The sequence below is a fragment of the Merops nubicus genome, unplaced genomic scaffold (genome assembly GCF_000691845.1).
Source record: "Merops nubicus isolate BGI_N331 unplaced genomic scaffold, ASM69184v1 scaffold37542, whole genome shotgun sequence".
Taxonomy (NCBI): Eukaryota; Metazoa; Chordata; class Aves; order Coraciiformes; family Meropidae; genus Merops; species Merops nubicus.
The window spans coordinates 1-17015 of NW_008595407.1; the positions used below are offsets into that span (position 1 = coordinate 1).

At 51.3% G+C, this 17015-nt stretch overlaps 1 protein-coding gene across 1 annotated transcript; it reads left to right on the forward strand.

Moving 5' to 3' along the window:
- Positions 1-348: 348 nt before the first annotated feature.
- EVPL (envoplakin) lies at positions 349-13601 on the forward strand (the record flags this gene model as incomplete). The annotated part of the gene is made up of 14 exons (XM_008936018.1): positions 349-444; positions 875-1000; positions 1899-2045; positions 2193-2347; positions 3563-3660; positions 4698-4879; positions 5637-5815; positions 6257-6395; positions 6942-7135; positions 7617-7767; positions 8364-8447; positions 8533-8643; positions 9265-9357; positions 10152-13601. Coding segments are annotated over 14 exons (5205 nt in total), but the record flags the coding sequence as incomplete, so codon positions are not given.
- Positions 13602-17015: the final 3414 nt, after the last annotated feature.

The following is a 17015-nucleotide window of genomic DNA, read 5'->3' on the forward strand; positions in this document are numbered from 1 at the left end:
CACCCAAAGCTTTCTATGATTCTGTAAGTCTATGTTCATGCTGCCCTGAAACTTCAGCTATGCCATAGCATGACTACTCTGCAGTGAAACCAGGTCCCAGCCTCCAAGGTCATATTTCCAAGCCTGCACACACAATGGCAAGCTGAGGTGGTGAGAGGTGGTGGCTGCTCTGTATGAGGTCCTTGTCAAGCAGTGACCTTGAGGGGGCATCAGGTGAATGCCTGGGTGTAGCTTTGCCTCTGCTCAACAGCAGTCTTTACTCTTCCCTTGATCTCTGGGAAAGGACACCAGTAGTGGTGGAGGTAGAACTATCTGAAACCCACTGAGCTGTGCTCCATCCCACCACAGGCTCACCAGGAAGCCTTGAAGAACGAGTGGCAGAATTTCCTGAATCTCTGCATTTGCCAAGAGAGTCAACTGAAGAGCGTGGAGAGCTATAAGAAGGTAAAAAACAACAAGAAGAGCACAGGATGTGGGGCTGCAGGGTCAGGCCAGAGTGGGCAGGCTGGGATAAGGATTTGAGATCCTTTGCTTGGACCTCGCCAGGGTATTTTGGGGAAACATCTCTCAAAACACAGTCCCTTAGTGCTGCAGTGAAGGACTGGCTCCCAGCTCACCTCATCAGCCCTGTTGTCTTAGTATGCCAGCTTGGAGAAGAGGGGCAGGGGAGGGTTTGCTCACTGTCCTTACCTGGGACTTGTCTGTTGATTTGGGTTATTTGCCTGTGGCTCAGGCAATGGAGGGTTCTCGTCCAAGCCACTCTGAGGGTGGTCTGTAGGGTCTTGTGAGCCCCAGGAGATTGTGGAGAGCTGCTGGGAACTGATCGACCCCATTAGGCTTGAAGATGGTAACGCCCTCCTATCCCTACCCACAGTTCCAGGATGATGCTGAGGCTGTGAGTCGCTCCCTGAAGAAGATGAACTCTGACTTGGACACCAAATACAGCAAATTCAACAAAGACAGCCCTGGGGTGGTGTCAGATCTGCTGCTTCAGCTGGAGGTGAGGTCTTCAGGGCTGGTGGCACTAGCTAGACTCAAGGGGCAGACCAAACACTGCAGCCTGCCCAGTAAATAACTGTGGGGAAGGGGAAGAGGTGGGTAAATAACCTGGGACAGCTCATCCCAGCTCTGTACTGGGGAGGGAGAAACCCTTGGCAATACCGTGCTGAGTCCCTGTAGTCCCAGAAGGTCCCCACTGCAGGGCAGTGACCCCTGGGGAGACACTTATCTCCATCAGTGACTCACATCCAGGCCTCGGGTCACCATCAGAGTGAAGGAGAAGCGTGGGAGGAGCTGTGTGTTGTCTTCAACATGAGACACCTGGATTAGAGGGCCTGTAGACAGCATGAGGTGCTGGCATCCAAGCAATGGGGGAAGGTCCTCCTATCTCCTCAGCACTCTCATGAGCCAAGGGTGAGGGAAGGAATAAAGAACTCTGACCTCAGGGGTGAGATGCAGATAGGAAAGGAACGTTTGCCCTGGAGAGAGGGAGAGGACATGGTATCTTCCCCTACATGCAACTCATTTAGCTCCCAGGAGATGCTGGAATCTCAGTACCTTCTGACGCTGGAATGTCGCTGCCTCTTGGCAGGTGTCTGCTCCTCTTCCTCCCTCTTTAGGAGATTTAATATGACAGTGTGGGATCACCTAAGGTTAACTCAGGCTGTGCCTTCAAGGGCAGATCTGCTGTGAGCACAGGAAATCGAGGAGAGTGTTGCAAATGAAAAGAGGAGGAAGGGGCTCAGAGTGGTCAAGAATGAAGACACTTCAGACTCCATCCCAGCAGTGACCACACAAGGGTGGACAACTGGCCCTAGGACACCCACTGTAGTGTGACCCCCTCCCCTTCCTTCTCATCCGAGTCTGATTGCAACCACTCTCTTCCCTGTTTTATCTAGAATGAGGAGAAGGTGGTGAAGCAAGCAGAAAAGAGCATCGCTGACCTGAAGAGAAGGAGCAAAGAGATCAGCCCACTAAAACTGCGCAGGATGCGTCCCTCCCAGATCCTCACCTTGGACACCCTCTGTGACTGGGATGCTGGAGAGGTGAAGGCTTGATTAACACTACCCTCAGATGGGACAGGCAACTGGATTCTTCTTTGGTTGCTCCAAAGGAACCAAGATCTTGGCTCTGTGGGGGGAGCCTGGTGTTGGGAAGCCAAGCTTTTCACTGGGTTTCGTGTCTTTGTCCAGGTGCAGCTGACCAGAGGTGACAAGTACACTCTGAAGGACAACAGCAACCCGGAGATGTGGGTGGTACAGAGCAGCACTGGTGTAGTCCAGGAGGCACCTTCTGCTTGCTTCTCCATCCCTCCACCAGACCCTGAGTCCATAGACAAGGTCAATAGGTGAGTCTGCAGTGGAGAGCCTGACCCAAAGAGATGTTCAGACTTGCTCTTAGGTTGCAGCCAGCCTAACTGCCTCAGCTGCAGAGCTGGGAACAGACCTCTTGGTTGTCTGGTATGAGTCCTTCCCAGAGAGGGATTGTCCCCTGCACCCAAGCATCTCGTCCAGGTTCCTGCCATTCCTCGACAGCACTGAGTGCTGCACGGACACGGCTGTCAGAGTATTCTGGCAGTTAGGCTTGACTTCTTCACTCAAACATGTGACTCGCATAGGTTTGACTAAATTCATTGCAGAATCAGTCTGGAGTTTGGGACCTGCCAAACAGGACAGTGTTATCTGTGGTATCTCCTCTCAGCCAGCCTCAGCTGGAGACTGAGAGCCATTCATTGAACCACCGTGTACCTACTGCCTGGCTGCTCTTTCAGCCTCTGTGGTTCCCACAGGAGGGGGTGGTAGTGCAGGCAGCATTGCCTTTTTACCACGTCCCTGGGTGCTTGGATAAATTGGTGCTGCTCAAGTGCTGTGGAGAAGCCCACAGCCCAGACTGAGTCACTTGGGCATGCCCATGATGGCTGTCGGGTCCCCTGTCACATGGACACGACTACTCCATTGTGCTGCTCTTCCTGAGTGCATACTGCTCTTCACATCCTGGGGATTGATGGGTTTCATGTGTGTTTTACAACAGAAAAGAAAAATTTTGCAGTGTCCTCCCGGGTAGCAGCTCTGCAGGTGTTGGTTAGAAAGCTCTTGACATTTTCAGGCCACATCTGACAGCTTCTTTCATTTCCCACTGTTAGTTTCCCTTCCTACATGCAAAATATTTGCCTTTGTTTTATTTCCCAGCCTGTTCCATCATTCAGGCCCTCTGCCTGGAGTTATGTCCTGGCCCCACAGAGGGACAGTCCTGGTATGACAACAGCCAGGCAAGCTGGGACTTGCTGGTTTTAGAGCAGGGTGTTGAGCTGGAGCAATCCATGGCAGGGATGTGAACTAGCCTGGTCCTTCAAAGGCCCCCTCCACCTGCTTCCATCAGTCCTTTCTATCTATGAGTTACAACAGGCTGCAGGCTCCCAGCCCACCCTTGCCTTTGGGGACACCTTCTCCCCCCACCTTGGGGCCCACCTTCCCTGGCAGAGGCATGGAGCTGCTGCTGGGCTGGGCTCTGCCAAGGCTTGCCCAGCACAGCCTTTTTCCATCCAGCTTCTCTCTGCTCGCAGGCTGGAAGGGGAACTGAACACGGTGAAGCAGAAGCGAGCAGCAGCTCTGAGCACCCTGAGACGCAGCCACAAGGAGCAGGTTCAACCCAGCCAGCAAGGTACACCAGAGGCTTGGCCAAGCCCTCTCCCCAGCACGCCCATGCACTTGCCTTGTGGATGGACTTCCAGACGTGGCTGGAAGAAGAGCACCCCCTGAGGCAGGCAGGGATACCTGTGGGTCGCTGTGAGGGATGCTTCAGGCAAAAAAGCAGCCAATGGGATAACCTGACCCCTGGTGCTGCCCAGGACTCACTGCATGGTCACGAAATGGTTGGGTTGGAAAGGATCTCTAAAGGCCATCTGGTCCAACACCCCTGCAGGAAGCAGGGACATCTGCAACTCGAGCAGGTTGCTCAGAGCCCCGGCCAACCTCCCCTGGAATGGTTCCAGGGATGGGGCAGCGACCACCTCTCTGGGCAACCTGGGCCAGGGGCTCACCACCCTCAGTATATAAACTTTCTTCCTTATATCTAGTCTAAATATCAGGCAATTAACTTTATCTCTCTGTTGCCCATCTCAGACCTCTGAGATTCCTCCAGCTCCATCAATGGTTGCAGGGGGATGTGCCTATCCAGAAACCTTAATAAAATCTTGTTTGGGATCTGGGTCCTTCACATCTCTCTCCCCTATTTGGGGGCTGTGGAATGTGCAGGCAGCTGTGGCCAAGTCCCAACCCCTGGCTAGCTGTGCTACTCCCATAGCTGTAGTTCCAAAGCTCCCAGCAGAGGTGAGCAGGGGTGTGTTCGCATGGCAGCACAGGGCTGTCCTTGTCCCTTCCTTGGACTTGAGCTCTGGCTGGCCAGGGCAGAGCTAAAATCATTTTCCTAAGCCCTTGCTGTGGGTAGGCATGTGCACGTGAGTGATGCTCTGTGGATTAGAACAGTTAACTTGTTCATGCTTGCATCAAAAACCAATGCTCAGGAGAAGCTGGTGTGCTTCAGAGGTGGCTAAACACAAAGGGCAGAGCTTTGCAGCAGCTCTGTCATGAGGTGGAGCTGGGGCTTTATGTGTGGGAGAGCTCTGGGAAAGGGCTGTGCACTAGGACTTCGATGGCAGATGAGAAATGGGGATTTACCTAAACTGTGTCTCACTGCAGCTCTCTCCAGGAGCCCCCCTGTAGTCCAGGATGATCCCCAAGCTGACCAGCTTCTCAGTAGCCTGGATCGTGTCGGCAAGGACCTGGTTCAGGTAGAGAAGGAGGTCTTGAACAGAGTGAGGTCTCCAGTGAACTACAGCGACCCCACAGAGGACCTTGCCAGGAGGATCAAACACCAGCAGGTGGGTGCTGCGGCAGGCGGGCTGGAGCAGGATGGGTTTGGTAGTGCTGTCTCTTCACCCAAAACAGGCTGACACAGGAGTTACATGGAAGATGACAGCTGGTGTTTTAAAGGAGAAAACCATGCTGCAGTTGCAAGGGTTTCAGGCTGGTGTATGGGACAAATTAAGCCACACCCTGGAGAAATGCTGGCTCTTCCCTTGTCAGCTCTGCAGCAAGATGGTCCATTCATTTCAGATATGTGGACCAGGCACCAATCTTGAGGAGTCCTCAGCCTTGTCATAGGGATGCTGTCACCCTTCACTCTCAAGTCTGTAGCCTGAAAGACTCCAAATAGGGGGAGTTACTCCAAGGACCAACTTGGGCTCACCTGATGTGGAGTACAGACTGCAGAAGTGAGGGGGACAGGGGAAGAGGCAGTGCCCTGGAGCTCCCCTCCTTTCTTCTGCCATACGGGCTGAGTCTGTAGTAGTTGCCCTTGTTACACCCTCATCTGTGGGTATTTATCCAGCCCTGGCAGGAGGCTGGACGCAGGCAGGTGGGTTTCTTCCATCTCCACCTGTTTGGATCTCTTTCCCATACCCTGCCATTGCCAGACAGCCACAGTCTGGACGGGGCTGTGCCCCAAGGGCCAACTCCATATGAGAGGGCCACCACACCCTCAGCCCCATGGCAAAATCCACCCCAGAGGGAGACACCCTTTCACAACCGCACTGTTATGACTGTGTTGAGTGACTCTGCTCCCATCTGCTGTGCCAGGAAACAACAAAGAAACTGGAGAACCTGGGGGCAGCCAAGGATGCCTTGCAGAAGGAGTGTGAGACTTACCTTTCCAAGAAACCCACCAGCACCTCGGCTTCCCAGCTCCCTGTCACGTTGAATGCCCTCAGGAGCAAATACAATGATGTCAATATGCTCTCCAGCCTGTACAATGAGAAGTGAGTGATGCTGGCAAGGCCTGATGGGGATGGAGGGAAGGAAGTCTTTGCACAGAGGTGTCAACACAGAAGTGTGAGAGAAAATGCTTTTGGTTTATACGGGTTTGGCTGAGGTCCATCTAGCCCAGTGCAGGTTGGAAATCTCTGATCTATCACCAAAGGCACCGCTGAAGGAGTTCCTGCGTAATCTGTTGTCAGATCCCCCTACTACGGAAGGTCTACCACAATGGGTGTGTGTCCAAGCTCTGCTCTGTGTGGGGGAAAAGCAATATATTTAACTTTTGACCAGCATGACAGAGTTGTGGGTGCATATTGCTTGTTCTCTGCCATGCTGCAGAAGCCCTGATGCTAAATAAGCTTAAACATGTAAAATCAGAGAGAGAAAGAGGAGAATGGGGTGTTCTGGAGCTAACCTTGTCCTGTCATTTTACCTTTCCCCAGAGCTAAGGCTGCCCTGAACCTGGAGACTCAGATTGAGAACACAGACAAGATAGTCAGCACGTTTGAGGCCAAGCTGGCTCAGGATAGCATCATTCCTGCATCCCCCAATGCTCTGCAGGATCGAGCCAATGATCTGCAGGTAGGAGCATCAGGCTCTTTGTTACTGAAGGAAGATCACTGAGCTCAGGTAGCAATGGTGAGGAAAGCTGGACTGGGCTCATTTGAGCACCTCAAGGCACCAACGGTGAAGCCTTTCTAGGGACTTGTTCCTTGAGGGATTTACGTTGGTGTTGCAAGATGACCTGCACTTGCTGGCTACCAAAAAGCTTCGTCACTCTCAGGTTGCCTTTGGGGCACCTAAAATACAGGATGAACCCCTTAGCATCTAACCTCTGCTGCTCTGCCTCCCACTCATCCTTATCCATTCCTAACTAGTGTTCACAGTGATCCTTTTTTGCCTCTTCCAAAACTCCTCCCTTCTGCTCCACTCACTGTCCAACCCACCTTGCTGCCCACCTTTTTTTACGGAGAAAGTCTCACTGCTCCATCTCTTCCACACAACAAGGTCCATCTTGGAGAGCCTCACTGGCCCCCAGGTGCTGCACAGGCGGAGTTAAGGAGAGTATTTCTGGTTGGTGCATCAACTGATGCAAACCTGGAGTTGCTTTTCCTTTTTCCCTTGCAGAAGATGAAGCGGGACCTGGTGGCCCAAGAGGACTGTGTGCTGAAGCTGAACCGGGGGCTCAAGGATGCTGAGCACAGCTGCAGCGCCGTGCAGAACAACTTCCAGGAGTACTGCCCTGACCTGCCCCGCCAGAAGCGGGAGGTGCAGCTCCTCAACGATCGCTACCACGCTGTTGCAGACCAGCTGGATCAGCGGTGAGGAACTGTGGCATCATCTCTGCTCTGCTTAGCTAACGTGGGCCAGCACTACGCAGAGTATGTTCTCCATTGCAGGACCCTGACCACTCTGCTGTAATACTGGGGACCAGGTCTGTGCTGGTGTGTAGTCGCCGCCTTCCTATGCACAGCAGGGGCTTTGAGCTTGCACATGGCTGAGAGAAGTCAGTCTTAAGTAGCTGACTGCTGGCCTCTGCCTGACCCAGTGACTGTACCCAGAGAGACTCTGGTGCTTTATATTTCTCACAGGCTGCTGGTTGTCTGCCTTTTTCCTTCTCTCATCTCCTAAGATGTGTTCATGCTGTGGTAGCAAACCGGCTGTGTACCAGTTGTCCCTTCCTTGCTTTTGTTATCTTGGTGTTTGTTGTGGTGTCATTCTCACCATAGTGTCTTCTTAGGAACTTAGACATGAATCTGTACCCTTGCCCTTAATGTTCCTGTTCACCTTTGTGCTGGGCAGAGAGAAGACCCTCAGAAATATCAGCCTCACCTACCAGCAGTTTCAAAACTCCAATGAGAACCTGATGTTCTGGATGAATAACCTACCCAAGCACCAAGTGAAAACCACTGATGGGCCAAGTCAGATCAACTACAAGCTGCAGGCACAGAAGGTGTGTTCCAGGGCAAGCGTTGTAACCTGTGATGACACAGGAATGGGGAATTTGCTTGTGAACAATATGCAAAATATTATCAACCAGCTCCTAGCTGTGTGCTCCCCTCGTCACAGTGAATGAACTAGAACAAGGAGACAATGGATTGCAGCCCACAGATGATGTATCTTGTCCCACTGTGTTCATCTACAGTGCTGGTGTCCTCATCTGTGCTAGTCACCCCCAGGTTGATATCCTCTTCAGTGGAGAGGACACACCCAGATCCTGAAAGATTGCACCTTGGGCTAAGATGCTGCCTTTGGGTCCTGCATCTTTTTCTCCTTGAGTAGATCCTAAGCTGACTAGCTCAAATGATGAGACTTGAGGTCCCTGTGTTGGCTGGTGTTTATCTCATACATGATAAATCAGTGTGATAATTTCTGGATAAGTGAGAGTGCTGCTGAGACCCTTCAAAGCCCTGGAGACTCTTCCTAAATGTCCTGTTCCCACCATTCCCTCCATTATTAGACTGAACAGTAGACCAAGAGTCTTACTGCATGAGTCTTACTGGTTACTGTATTTCAACCTGTCCTTAACTTCATGTGTGTCTGCTGCAGAGGCTGGTGGAGGAGATCGAAGGCAAGGTGCCGGAGAAGGACGCAATGGTCAGACTGTCCAGGAACGTGCAGTCCACGCTCAACGTACGGCTGGGTTTCCCCAGGTAGTGCTCCCTCAGTGTGTCACTTCAGAGATCCCACCTGATTCTTCTGTTTCTGCTCTGCACAGGACTATGAACTCCAAGCAGGCAAATACAGCTCTTCTTTGGACCCCACCCTGACTGACTCTGCTGCAAAGAGGCTGCGTGTGACCCCCCTACAGGAAAGCATCCAGGCTCAGGTAAAATATTAAGATGAAGGCCTGGAAACCATTGTCTAGCTCCTTACCCAAGCCCCATGTCCCCTGGAAGGTTTTAATCCACTCTTACAGCCACAGCTGATCCAAAGGACAAAGGTCATCAGGGATCTCTTCGTGAGAGATCTGTTTGTGCCTATCCCTGAGCAGCACATGAGATCCAGAATTAGGGGTGTGTCTGCTACCTTTGGTTGAGATTGCTGGTGATGCCTCCTTACTGTGTGAAGATGAAACTTATAGGCTAGGTGTGTTGGGACAGGAGTAAGCCAGAGCTGCTCTGTGCTCTTCCCAATCACACCCAGCTCTCCTGCATCACCCTGAGCACTTTGCCACCTGCCAGGCATGTGTGGCCCAAGGTGATTTGGGAAGTCTAGACCCTGTGTAGGCCAGCAAGCATCTAGCAGGCATTCAAACAAACAGAACAGGATCTCCTAAATGAGTCCTTAGACTCTGTCTCTCTAGAAGGCCAGATGTGAAGACACTAAACCCTGGAATAGTGCAGTACACAGAGTGCATCCAGGTGAAAGGAGGGGTGGGAGAGTGTGCCCTCCAGCAGAGCTGGGTCAGGTGAGGGGGACAAGGCTCTCACCACTGTTTCTTTTTCAGGAAAATGATGTAACCAAGCTCTACATGGAGCTGGCAGCAGAAAATAAACAGCAGCTCAGCCGGCTGGAGTTTGCCAAGAAGGTTGTTGAGAAGGTATCAGCTAACAGTTCTTGCAAAACCTGGGGGTTGAAATGATCCTTCCAAAGCCATCAGCAATCTGTTTAGCCTGGGATCCCCCAACCCTTCCCTGAGTCTCCACATCCAGGTGTGAGAAAGGAGAGGAATGGAAACCCCCATGAGAAAAAGACCACGAGTAACCGACTCTGACTTTTAGGTCGTGACTTTCACCTCTGTGAGCCCTCAGCTCTTTACTGAAGCTGTAATTGATGCTAAGAAAAAAAAGAGCAGGGCTCTTAAGTCCTTTTCTCAGCTATATCTAATCAATGTTCACAGACAGAACTGTGAACTTCAGATTTGCCTGTGGATGTGGCTGGAACCTAGTGCTCATGACCTTCTGAAAACTCTTCAAAGCAGTAGAACCTTTATACCTTCCTAGAGCTTGACTGGCCTGTAGGAAAGGCCTCTTCTCTCGATGGCTTTCAGTGTGCTCAGGAAGGACAAAAGATTAAACTGGGGCACACTGTGATGCTACCATGAACTGTTTGGGACTGGCCACATTACCCACCCTCAGCTGCAGATACAAGGCAGCACAAAGCACCTTTGTGGGCTGCTGCAGCACCTCCATGACAAAGGGAAGACACACCAAGTCAGTTGCTTGAGATGGTGGGAATGTGTCTTCATTTGCCATTTACAAATAGCCTTATGTGGAGGCTCCCTGGGAATTCTGTATCCTGCCATGCCTTGTCATGGAAAAGGCCCCTGTGCCAGATTCAGAGTGACTCAGTTTCCCTGTCCTTTTTTTTAATTTTTTTTTTTTCCCCATGCAGAAGGAAGTGCATGAGGACATTGAAGCTGTACATGAGCAAACCCAGCAATCTGAAAACAAAGCCATGACGAGGAGGGAATCTGAGGGGTTGAAATCACAGCTGGAGGAGGAAAGGAGGAAAGTGGCTGAGATTGAAGAGGACCTAGAAGAACACAGAAACAAGCTGCTAATGTTGAAGACTAAGAAGCCCATCGAAAGAGTAGAAGAAAAGGAGGTGATAGAATATTACAGAGACCCACAGGTGGAGAGCAACCTGTCTAAGATGGCACAGCAGATTGAAGAGGAAGGCAAAAAGAGGCAGAGGCTGCAAGAAGACATTGAGGTAATGAGCCGGAAGCTTGCCCAGCTGGAGAGTGAGAAGAAGGTTGTTCCTGCCCAGCTCCTCACCAAAGAGATCACAAAAATTGAGAAGGATCCAAGCCTGGATAGCCAAGCAGCCAGTCTTCGTCAGGAGATCAAACGTCTCCAGGAGGAAAGCTTGGCTGCTGCTTCTGAACTTGAGCAGCATAAGAGAGAGCTGCACATGCTGGAGCGAAAGCAGCCCAATATCCGGGAGAAAGTGGTGGTGAAGGAACTGATCAAACTGGAGAAAAACCCAGAAATGCTGAAGTCTGTTAGGACCCTGCAGCTACAAATCGATGAAGAATCCTTCAAGAGGAAGTCTGCTGAAGAAGCCATAGTGAAAGTGAAGAACAAGATTGAAGAGGTGGAAAGACTAATTGAAATGGCAGAACCCAAAATTATTGTTAAGGAGGTGAAGCAGGTAGAGCAGGACCCAGAGTTATTGAAAGAATCTTCCAAGCTTAAAACTCTGATTGAAGAAGAGAGAAGCAAAAACTTGATGCTTACAGGTGAGCTGGGAGAGCTGCAGAGCCAGTACAGTATTGCAGAGAAGCAAAAACCAAGGGTAGAGGTTAAAGAGAGGGTGAATGAGATTTTCCTGGTGGATCCTGAAACGGAGCGGCAAATTGCACACCTGAAAAGGGAGCTGCAGGAGGTCACTCTGAAAAGGACAAAGATGGACAGTGAAGTGGAAGAGGCCTTAGCAGAGCTCAATGTCCTCAGGTCACAGAAACCAGTGGTGGAGCTTAAGGAGGTTATAGAGGAGGTGGTGAAACATGAGAAGAGTCCAGAGATCCTTAGAGAAATCGACAGGCTGAAACAACAGCTCAATGAACTAGTGAACACCAATGGCAGGACCCAAGAGCAGCTCATTAGGCTGCAGGGTGAAAGAGATGAATGGAAGAGGGAGAGATCCAAGGTGGAAACCAAGCTGGTCAACAAGGAAGTCATCCGATATGAGAATGATCCCCTCTTGGAAAAAGAAGCTGATCGCCTCCGCCAAGAGGTGCGTAGCATGTCTCAAAAGAGGAGAGCTGCAGAGGATGCCATCTATGACTTGCAGAATAAATACATGCTGCTGGAGAGGAGAAAGCCAGAGGAAAAGGTCGTTGTTCAAGAGGTGATACTGACTCAGAAGGATCCAAAGCTCCGAGATGAGCACAACAGGCTGAGCCGGAGTCTGGATGAGGAGGTGAGCAACAGGCGACGTCTGGAACGTGATGTGCAACAACTTCGTGCGCTAGTGGAGGAGCAAGAGAAGTTGCTCAACTTCCAGGAAGATCGAAGCAAGAGGCTCGCACTAGAGAAGGAGATGAGACAAATTACTTTGAGAATAAAGGAGCTGGAGGAGAGCCCAGCTCCAGTGCAAGAGAAAATCATTATGGAAGAAGTGGTCAAGTTGGAGAAGGATCCAGTCCTTGAACAGTCTGCCAGCAACCTGCGCTTGGAGCTGGACCGTGAGAAGATGGAGGTGCTGAACTTGCAGAGAGAATGCAAGAACCTGCAGATGCAAGTTGATGTCCTGCAGAAAACAAAATCCCAGGAGAAGACCATCTACAAGGAAGTGATTCGAGTGGAAAAGGACAGAGCGCTGGAGAATGAACGTGCACGAATCTGGGAGCTGCTGAACAGGGAGAGAGGAGCCAAACAAAAGGCAGAAGAGGAGGTACGGTGGCTCAGGGAGAAGATTGAGAGAGCTGAAGGCATGAAGAGGACATGGGCTCGTGAAGAGACGGAGCTGCAGAAAGCCAGGAACCTGGCCATCCAGGAGAGAGCCAACTTGGAGAATGAACTGCGAGAGCTGGAGAGGCAGAAGCAGCAGAAAATCCTCTTCCTCCGGGAGGAATCCAAACTGCTCAACCAACGGACGGAGAATGACAGGCAGAAGAAGAAGCAGCTGGAACACGAGTTTTCCCTGCTGGAAGCAGACATCCTTAGGGAGAAGGACCAGATCTACAACAAGGAGAGGGTCATTCGAGATCTCCAGTCGAGGGTCAACCGGGAAGAAATCAATCACGAGACCCAGATGAGAGAGACAAATCTCTCCACCAAGATCTCCATCTTGGACCCTGAGACAGGCAAGGATATGTCCCCTTATGAAGCATACAAGAGAGGTATCATAGACAGAGGCCAGTACATCCAGCTGCAAGAGCTGGAGTGTGACTGGGAGGAAGTCACCACCCTGGGCCCAAACGGGGAACTCTCACTTCTCCTTGACAAGAAGAGCGGGAAGCAGTACTCCATCGACGACGCGCTCAGGCTGAGGAGGATCACCAAGGAGGAGTACCAGCTGTACCGGGACGGCAAGATTCCCATCTCCGAATTTGCCTTGCTGGTGGCTGGGGAATCCAAGCCTCCCTCGTCCCTCTCTATTGGCTCCATCATCTCCAAATCCCCAGTCTCATCACCCACCACCCACCAAACCCAAAGCTTCTTCCCCCCAGCCTCGCAGAAGGGATTCTGTGATGACAAATCCCCCATTGCTGGCGTGTACGACACCACCACCGACACCAAGTACAACATCAAGACTGCTGTCGCAAAGAAGCTGCTCGATCCCATGACGGCTCAGAAGCTCCTGGAAGCCCAGGCTGCCACGGGGGGCATCATAGATCTCATTTCTCGGGACCGGTTGTCGGTCCACAAGGCAGTCGAGAGGGGGCTGATTGACAGGACCTACATGCAGAGACTGCTCAATGCCCAGAAAGCGTTCACAGGGATTGAGGACCCAGTGACCAAGCGAAGGCTGTCTGTGGGGGAAGCAGTTCAGAAGGGATGGATGACCAAGGACAGCGCTTTCCCCTACCTGGAGGTCCAGCATCTAACAGGAGGGCTCATTGATCCCAAGAAAACAGGTCGCATTCCCGTGCTGGAAGCTGTCCAGACAGGGATGATAACAGGTGATCTGGCCAACAGGCTCCAGGATGAGTCCAACTATGAAAAAGATCTCATTGACCCTGTCACTAAAGAGAAGATAAATTACAAGGAGGCCATGGCCCTCTGCCAGAAGGATTCCCTGAGCAGCCTCCTGCTGCTCCCAGCCACGTCAGAGGGCTATCAGCGGTACCACCAAGCGAGCCGTTCCCCCAAGCTCTCACGGTTCAGGCACTGAATGGATTCAGGCATGTTCTGGATCTGGTTCCTTCAGGAGTTCATCCCTTCAAAACACCTCTCCCCACAGAAGCAGCAGCGATCACAGGAACGGAGCGTCTAGCATTTAGGGCTGCAAACTCTTCTCTCTTAGCTATCTCTGCTTCCCAACACAGCTTGGCCGTGCGAGGAAGACGACGTGATCGTGAGCGTGTCAGGTTCTGACACACCGAGGTCCCCACAGTCCCTCTGGTGCTCCTGTGACAGCCAAGAGGGGTTGATTGCAAGGACTTCACTGGCAGTAGGTTAAATGTGGTCATGCCCAGAAAGGGGGGAGGGCCAGTGTTTTCCAGCTGCGTCGTTCTTCTGCATGCAATAAACGTAGAAAGTGCCTCTCTGTGACTGTGTCATCTCTGCAGGCTGAGGCTACAACACAGTTGAAAGCACAGTGAGTCCTCTCCCTATGCAGCCCAACCTACAAAGGGCTTGCAGGCTCTTGCTCCCCCAGACTCTCAGCACTGAACCCCCTACATTTCCTCCTGCATGTGAATCCATATTTTTAAAGATTTTGTTACATTTGTCTGTAAAACTGAAAACCAACAGGTCTTTACTCCTTGGTCATTTGAATACCTCTGAAGAGGGGCTCGGTGGCCAAAGGGTGAAGTTCCATGTTGTTTGGTCCAGTCCAAGTGCAGGCAGCTACCAAAAGGAGCAGCCCCCTGCCTCCTCCAGCTGTGTGTCCCTGATGCCTCTCTGGTTGCAGACCAGTGATGGTGTTGGCTGCACAATGACTCGGGTCGCTTCACTCAGCTGCTGGCAGAGGAAGCCAAGCCCCAAGCAAAACCAAACCCTGTTGAAGTGGATGATTTCAGGGGCTTGTCCTGTACACAGGATGTGTTTCAAGGGAAGGGCTGACCTTCTGTAGCAGACTGATGATGCGAGGAGTCAATGATGATGCGAAACTGCTTTCTACAGCCCTTAGCCTTGGCTGCAGGATCCACCCAACAGTATCAGAAAATCTACACTTGCTCTTTCTTTACGTGAGCTTTCACTTCCGTGTGTAACTTCCACTGCTCAGCCCTTGCTGAAATCAGCAATTCTCATCTCACAAACATTCTCCCCTAGTATCTGTTCCACTGTGGAGCATCTCCTGGCTTTATGGGGTGAGAAAAATTACCTTCTGTTGACCTGAGCTGCTCTTCCCCCTCTCCTGAAGGCTCTTTTAGCTGATGCTGTTTGGGAACTCCAACACACTCAAAATAAGGGGATAATAAGGGCAGAGGTTTCTCCACCTCCTTTCCCCATTGAAGCAGCAGCAGAGCCTCTGTTTCCATATAACCTATCTGGGATTTGAAGTCTGGTCTCCAAGGAGGAGTTGTTCCCATGCTGGCAAGCTCAGCACAATCACAGGTCCAGTCACCTTCCTGCTAGTAGGTAGTGCTCAGCATTAACAGCCTGATTCCAGCTATGAAAATACTGAATTTCCAGTCCAAGATCTGCCCAGACTCTGTTGCATGCTCTGCACGGTCTGTGTTTATCGCCAGGCCTATGGCTGGTGTCTGTGACCATCTCAGCTGCCGTGATCAGTATGGGCCAATCTGTTGCTTTACAATGGGGAAAACAGTTGCACACAACCTAGACCACCAGTTCCCAGCCTGTTTCCTCTCAGTAGAGCACTGCTGGCACATGTGGCATCTCCCTCCTGCCTGGTCTGGACCAGAAGCAAGGGCTGGAGCTGGACTGTGATGGACCAGGGGACACATCAGGAGAGAAGCTCTGCCAGGTTTGCCTGCCTTCTGCCAGGGCGAGCCCAACAGCCCTCAGAGCACAGGAACATGGCCAGGTGAGGATCACATCCCAGTGCAACCAAGGAGTCTTGGACCAGAGAAGTTTCAAGCAGTCCTCAGGTCCCAGCTCTTCAAAGATGCTGGAAGCAGCTCTGCTGTGCTACCAATTTGCTTTGCTCTCTTTGGCTGGCTGAAAGCAGAGAGGATCCATCAGCAACTGGGCTCTTGCCTTTTCTGCAGCTCAACAGGTGAGTTTGCTGTTGGCTTTCCCCTTGGTGCTGGGCTCTGTGGTTGTCCTCCTCCCTGCTGCTCCTCTCACCAACGAGATAAAGCCATGCTTGTTTTTAAAGCAGCACGGTGCTCACGTGGTGACTCTTTCCTGAAGTGCTGATCAAATAGTTTTGCAGAATGCTGTGTAACTGGGAAACTTGGAGTTCTGGTAATTGGGCACTCCACTCATCATTTTGGGATTAAGTGCTCCCTAACTGCGTGGTGGGAGACACTTACCTAGGGCTGGGTGAAGGTGTTGAGAGATGATCAGGTGGCTCAGCAGTCTCTCTTTAAGGCTGGCCTGCTTTTTGTTTCTGAAAAAAACCCCAAACCACTAAAAAAAACCCTTTTCTTTGCAAACAAGTCGTCTTCATCTGCAGAAAGCAGCTTGTCCTCCTGATGTGTCTGTAGGAAGCACCACAAAGCCGTGGGGCTTCCCTAGAGCCCAGTTGCCTGGCAGGGTTGTGAGCTCCCTGGGAGGAGGAACCAGTCAATGCTTCTCCTCCCACCCTGGGTGCAGGGTGATGATGCCATGTCGTGGCTTTCCTAGAGTGGTTATTTCAACACAGTTCCTCTTGGTTCCTTCTACTGGCAGTGGTGTTGGGTCATAAATGTTTGAAATTCAGTCTGTTGCATCATTTTATCAGGGTAGGTGAGCTTTAGTATTATTTTTTATGTTTCTGGATTGGGTATTTATTTCTTAGTGCAGATCTTAAAAAAAAAAACCCAAAAAAACCAAAACAACACCACCAAACTCTTCTACAAACAGCTTTCCTGGTACAAGATGAGCATTTGTTTGCACAGAGCAAACAATGGAGCATTGTCTGTACCAAATGAATGGACTTTAAAACGTGTATGCAAAGGCAGGGAAAGGATTCCCACAGGAGAATTTATCCATCTCTCACAAACGTGCTCCTGCAAGCTTGGTGTAATCGCATGGAGGCCATGGGATGCTGCAGGAGCACAACAGGGCTTCAGTTTTCCTACCACACAGCTTTTGAGGCTGATGTGTCAGCCCAGCTCTCTGCTCAGGCAGAAAACCATCCCTTCAGAGCATGAGCAGCTTTTTCCAGGCAGCTACTCCAGCATGACTCCTAACAACAGCTTCAAAAGCAAAGCAACCTCCACACACCCAAAAAAAAACCCCTAATTTGTGCAAATTTTAGAGGAGAGCAAGTTTCCCAGGTCCTGGCAGCTTCCGAACCTGCAGGGGAAGCACAGCCTGGCAGCGTGGCAGGGCCTGGAGGTGAGCAACGGGTCCCAGGGATTTGCTGTCAGGGCTCTGTCAGGACGTGTGGCTGCTACAACAGGGGTGACAAAGGTCTTTTTGATGTCAGGAATTATGCAGAGCCAACTTCTGTTGCGTGGGGAGCAGGAAT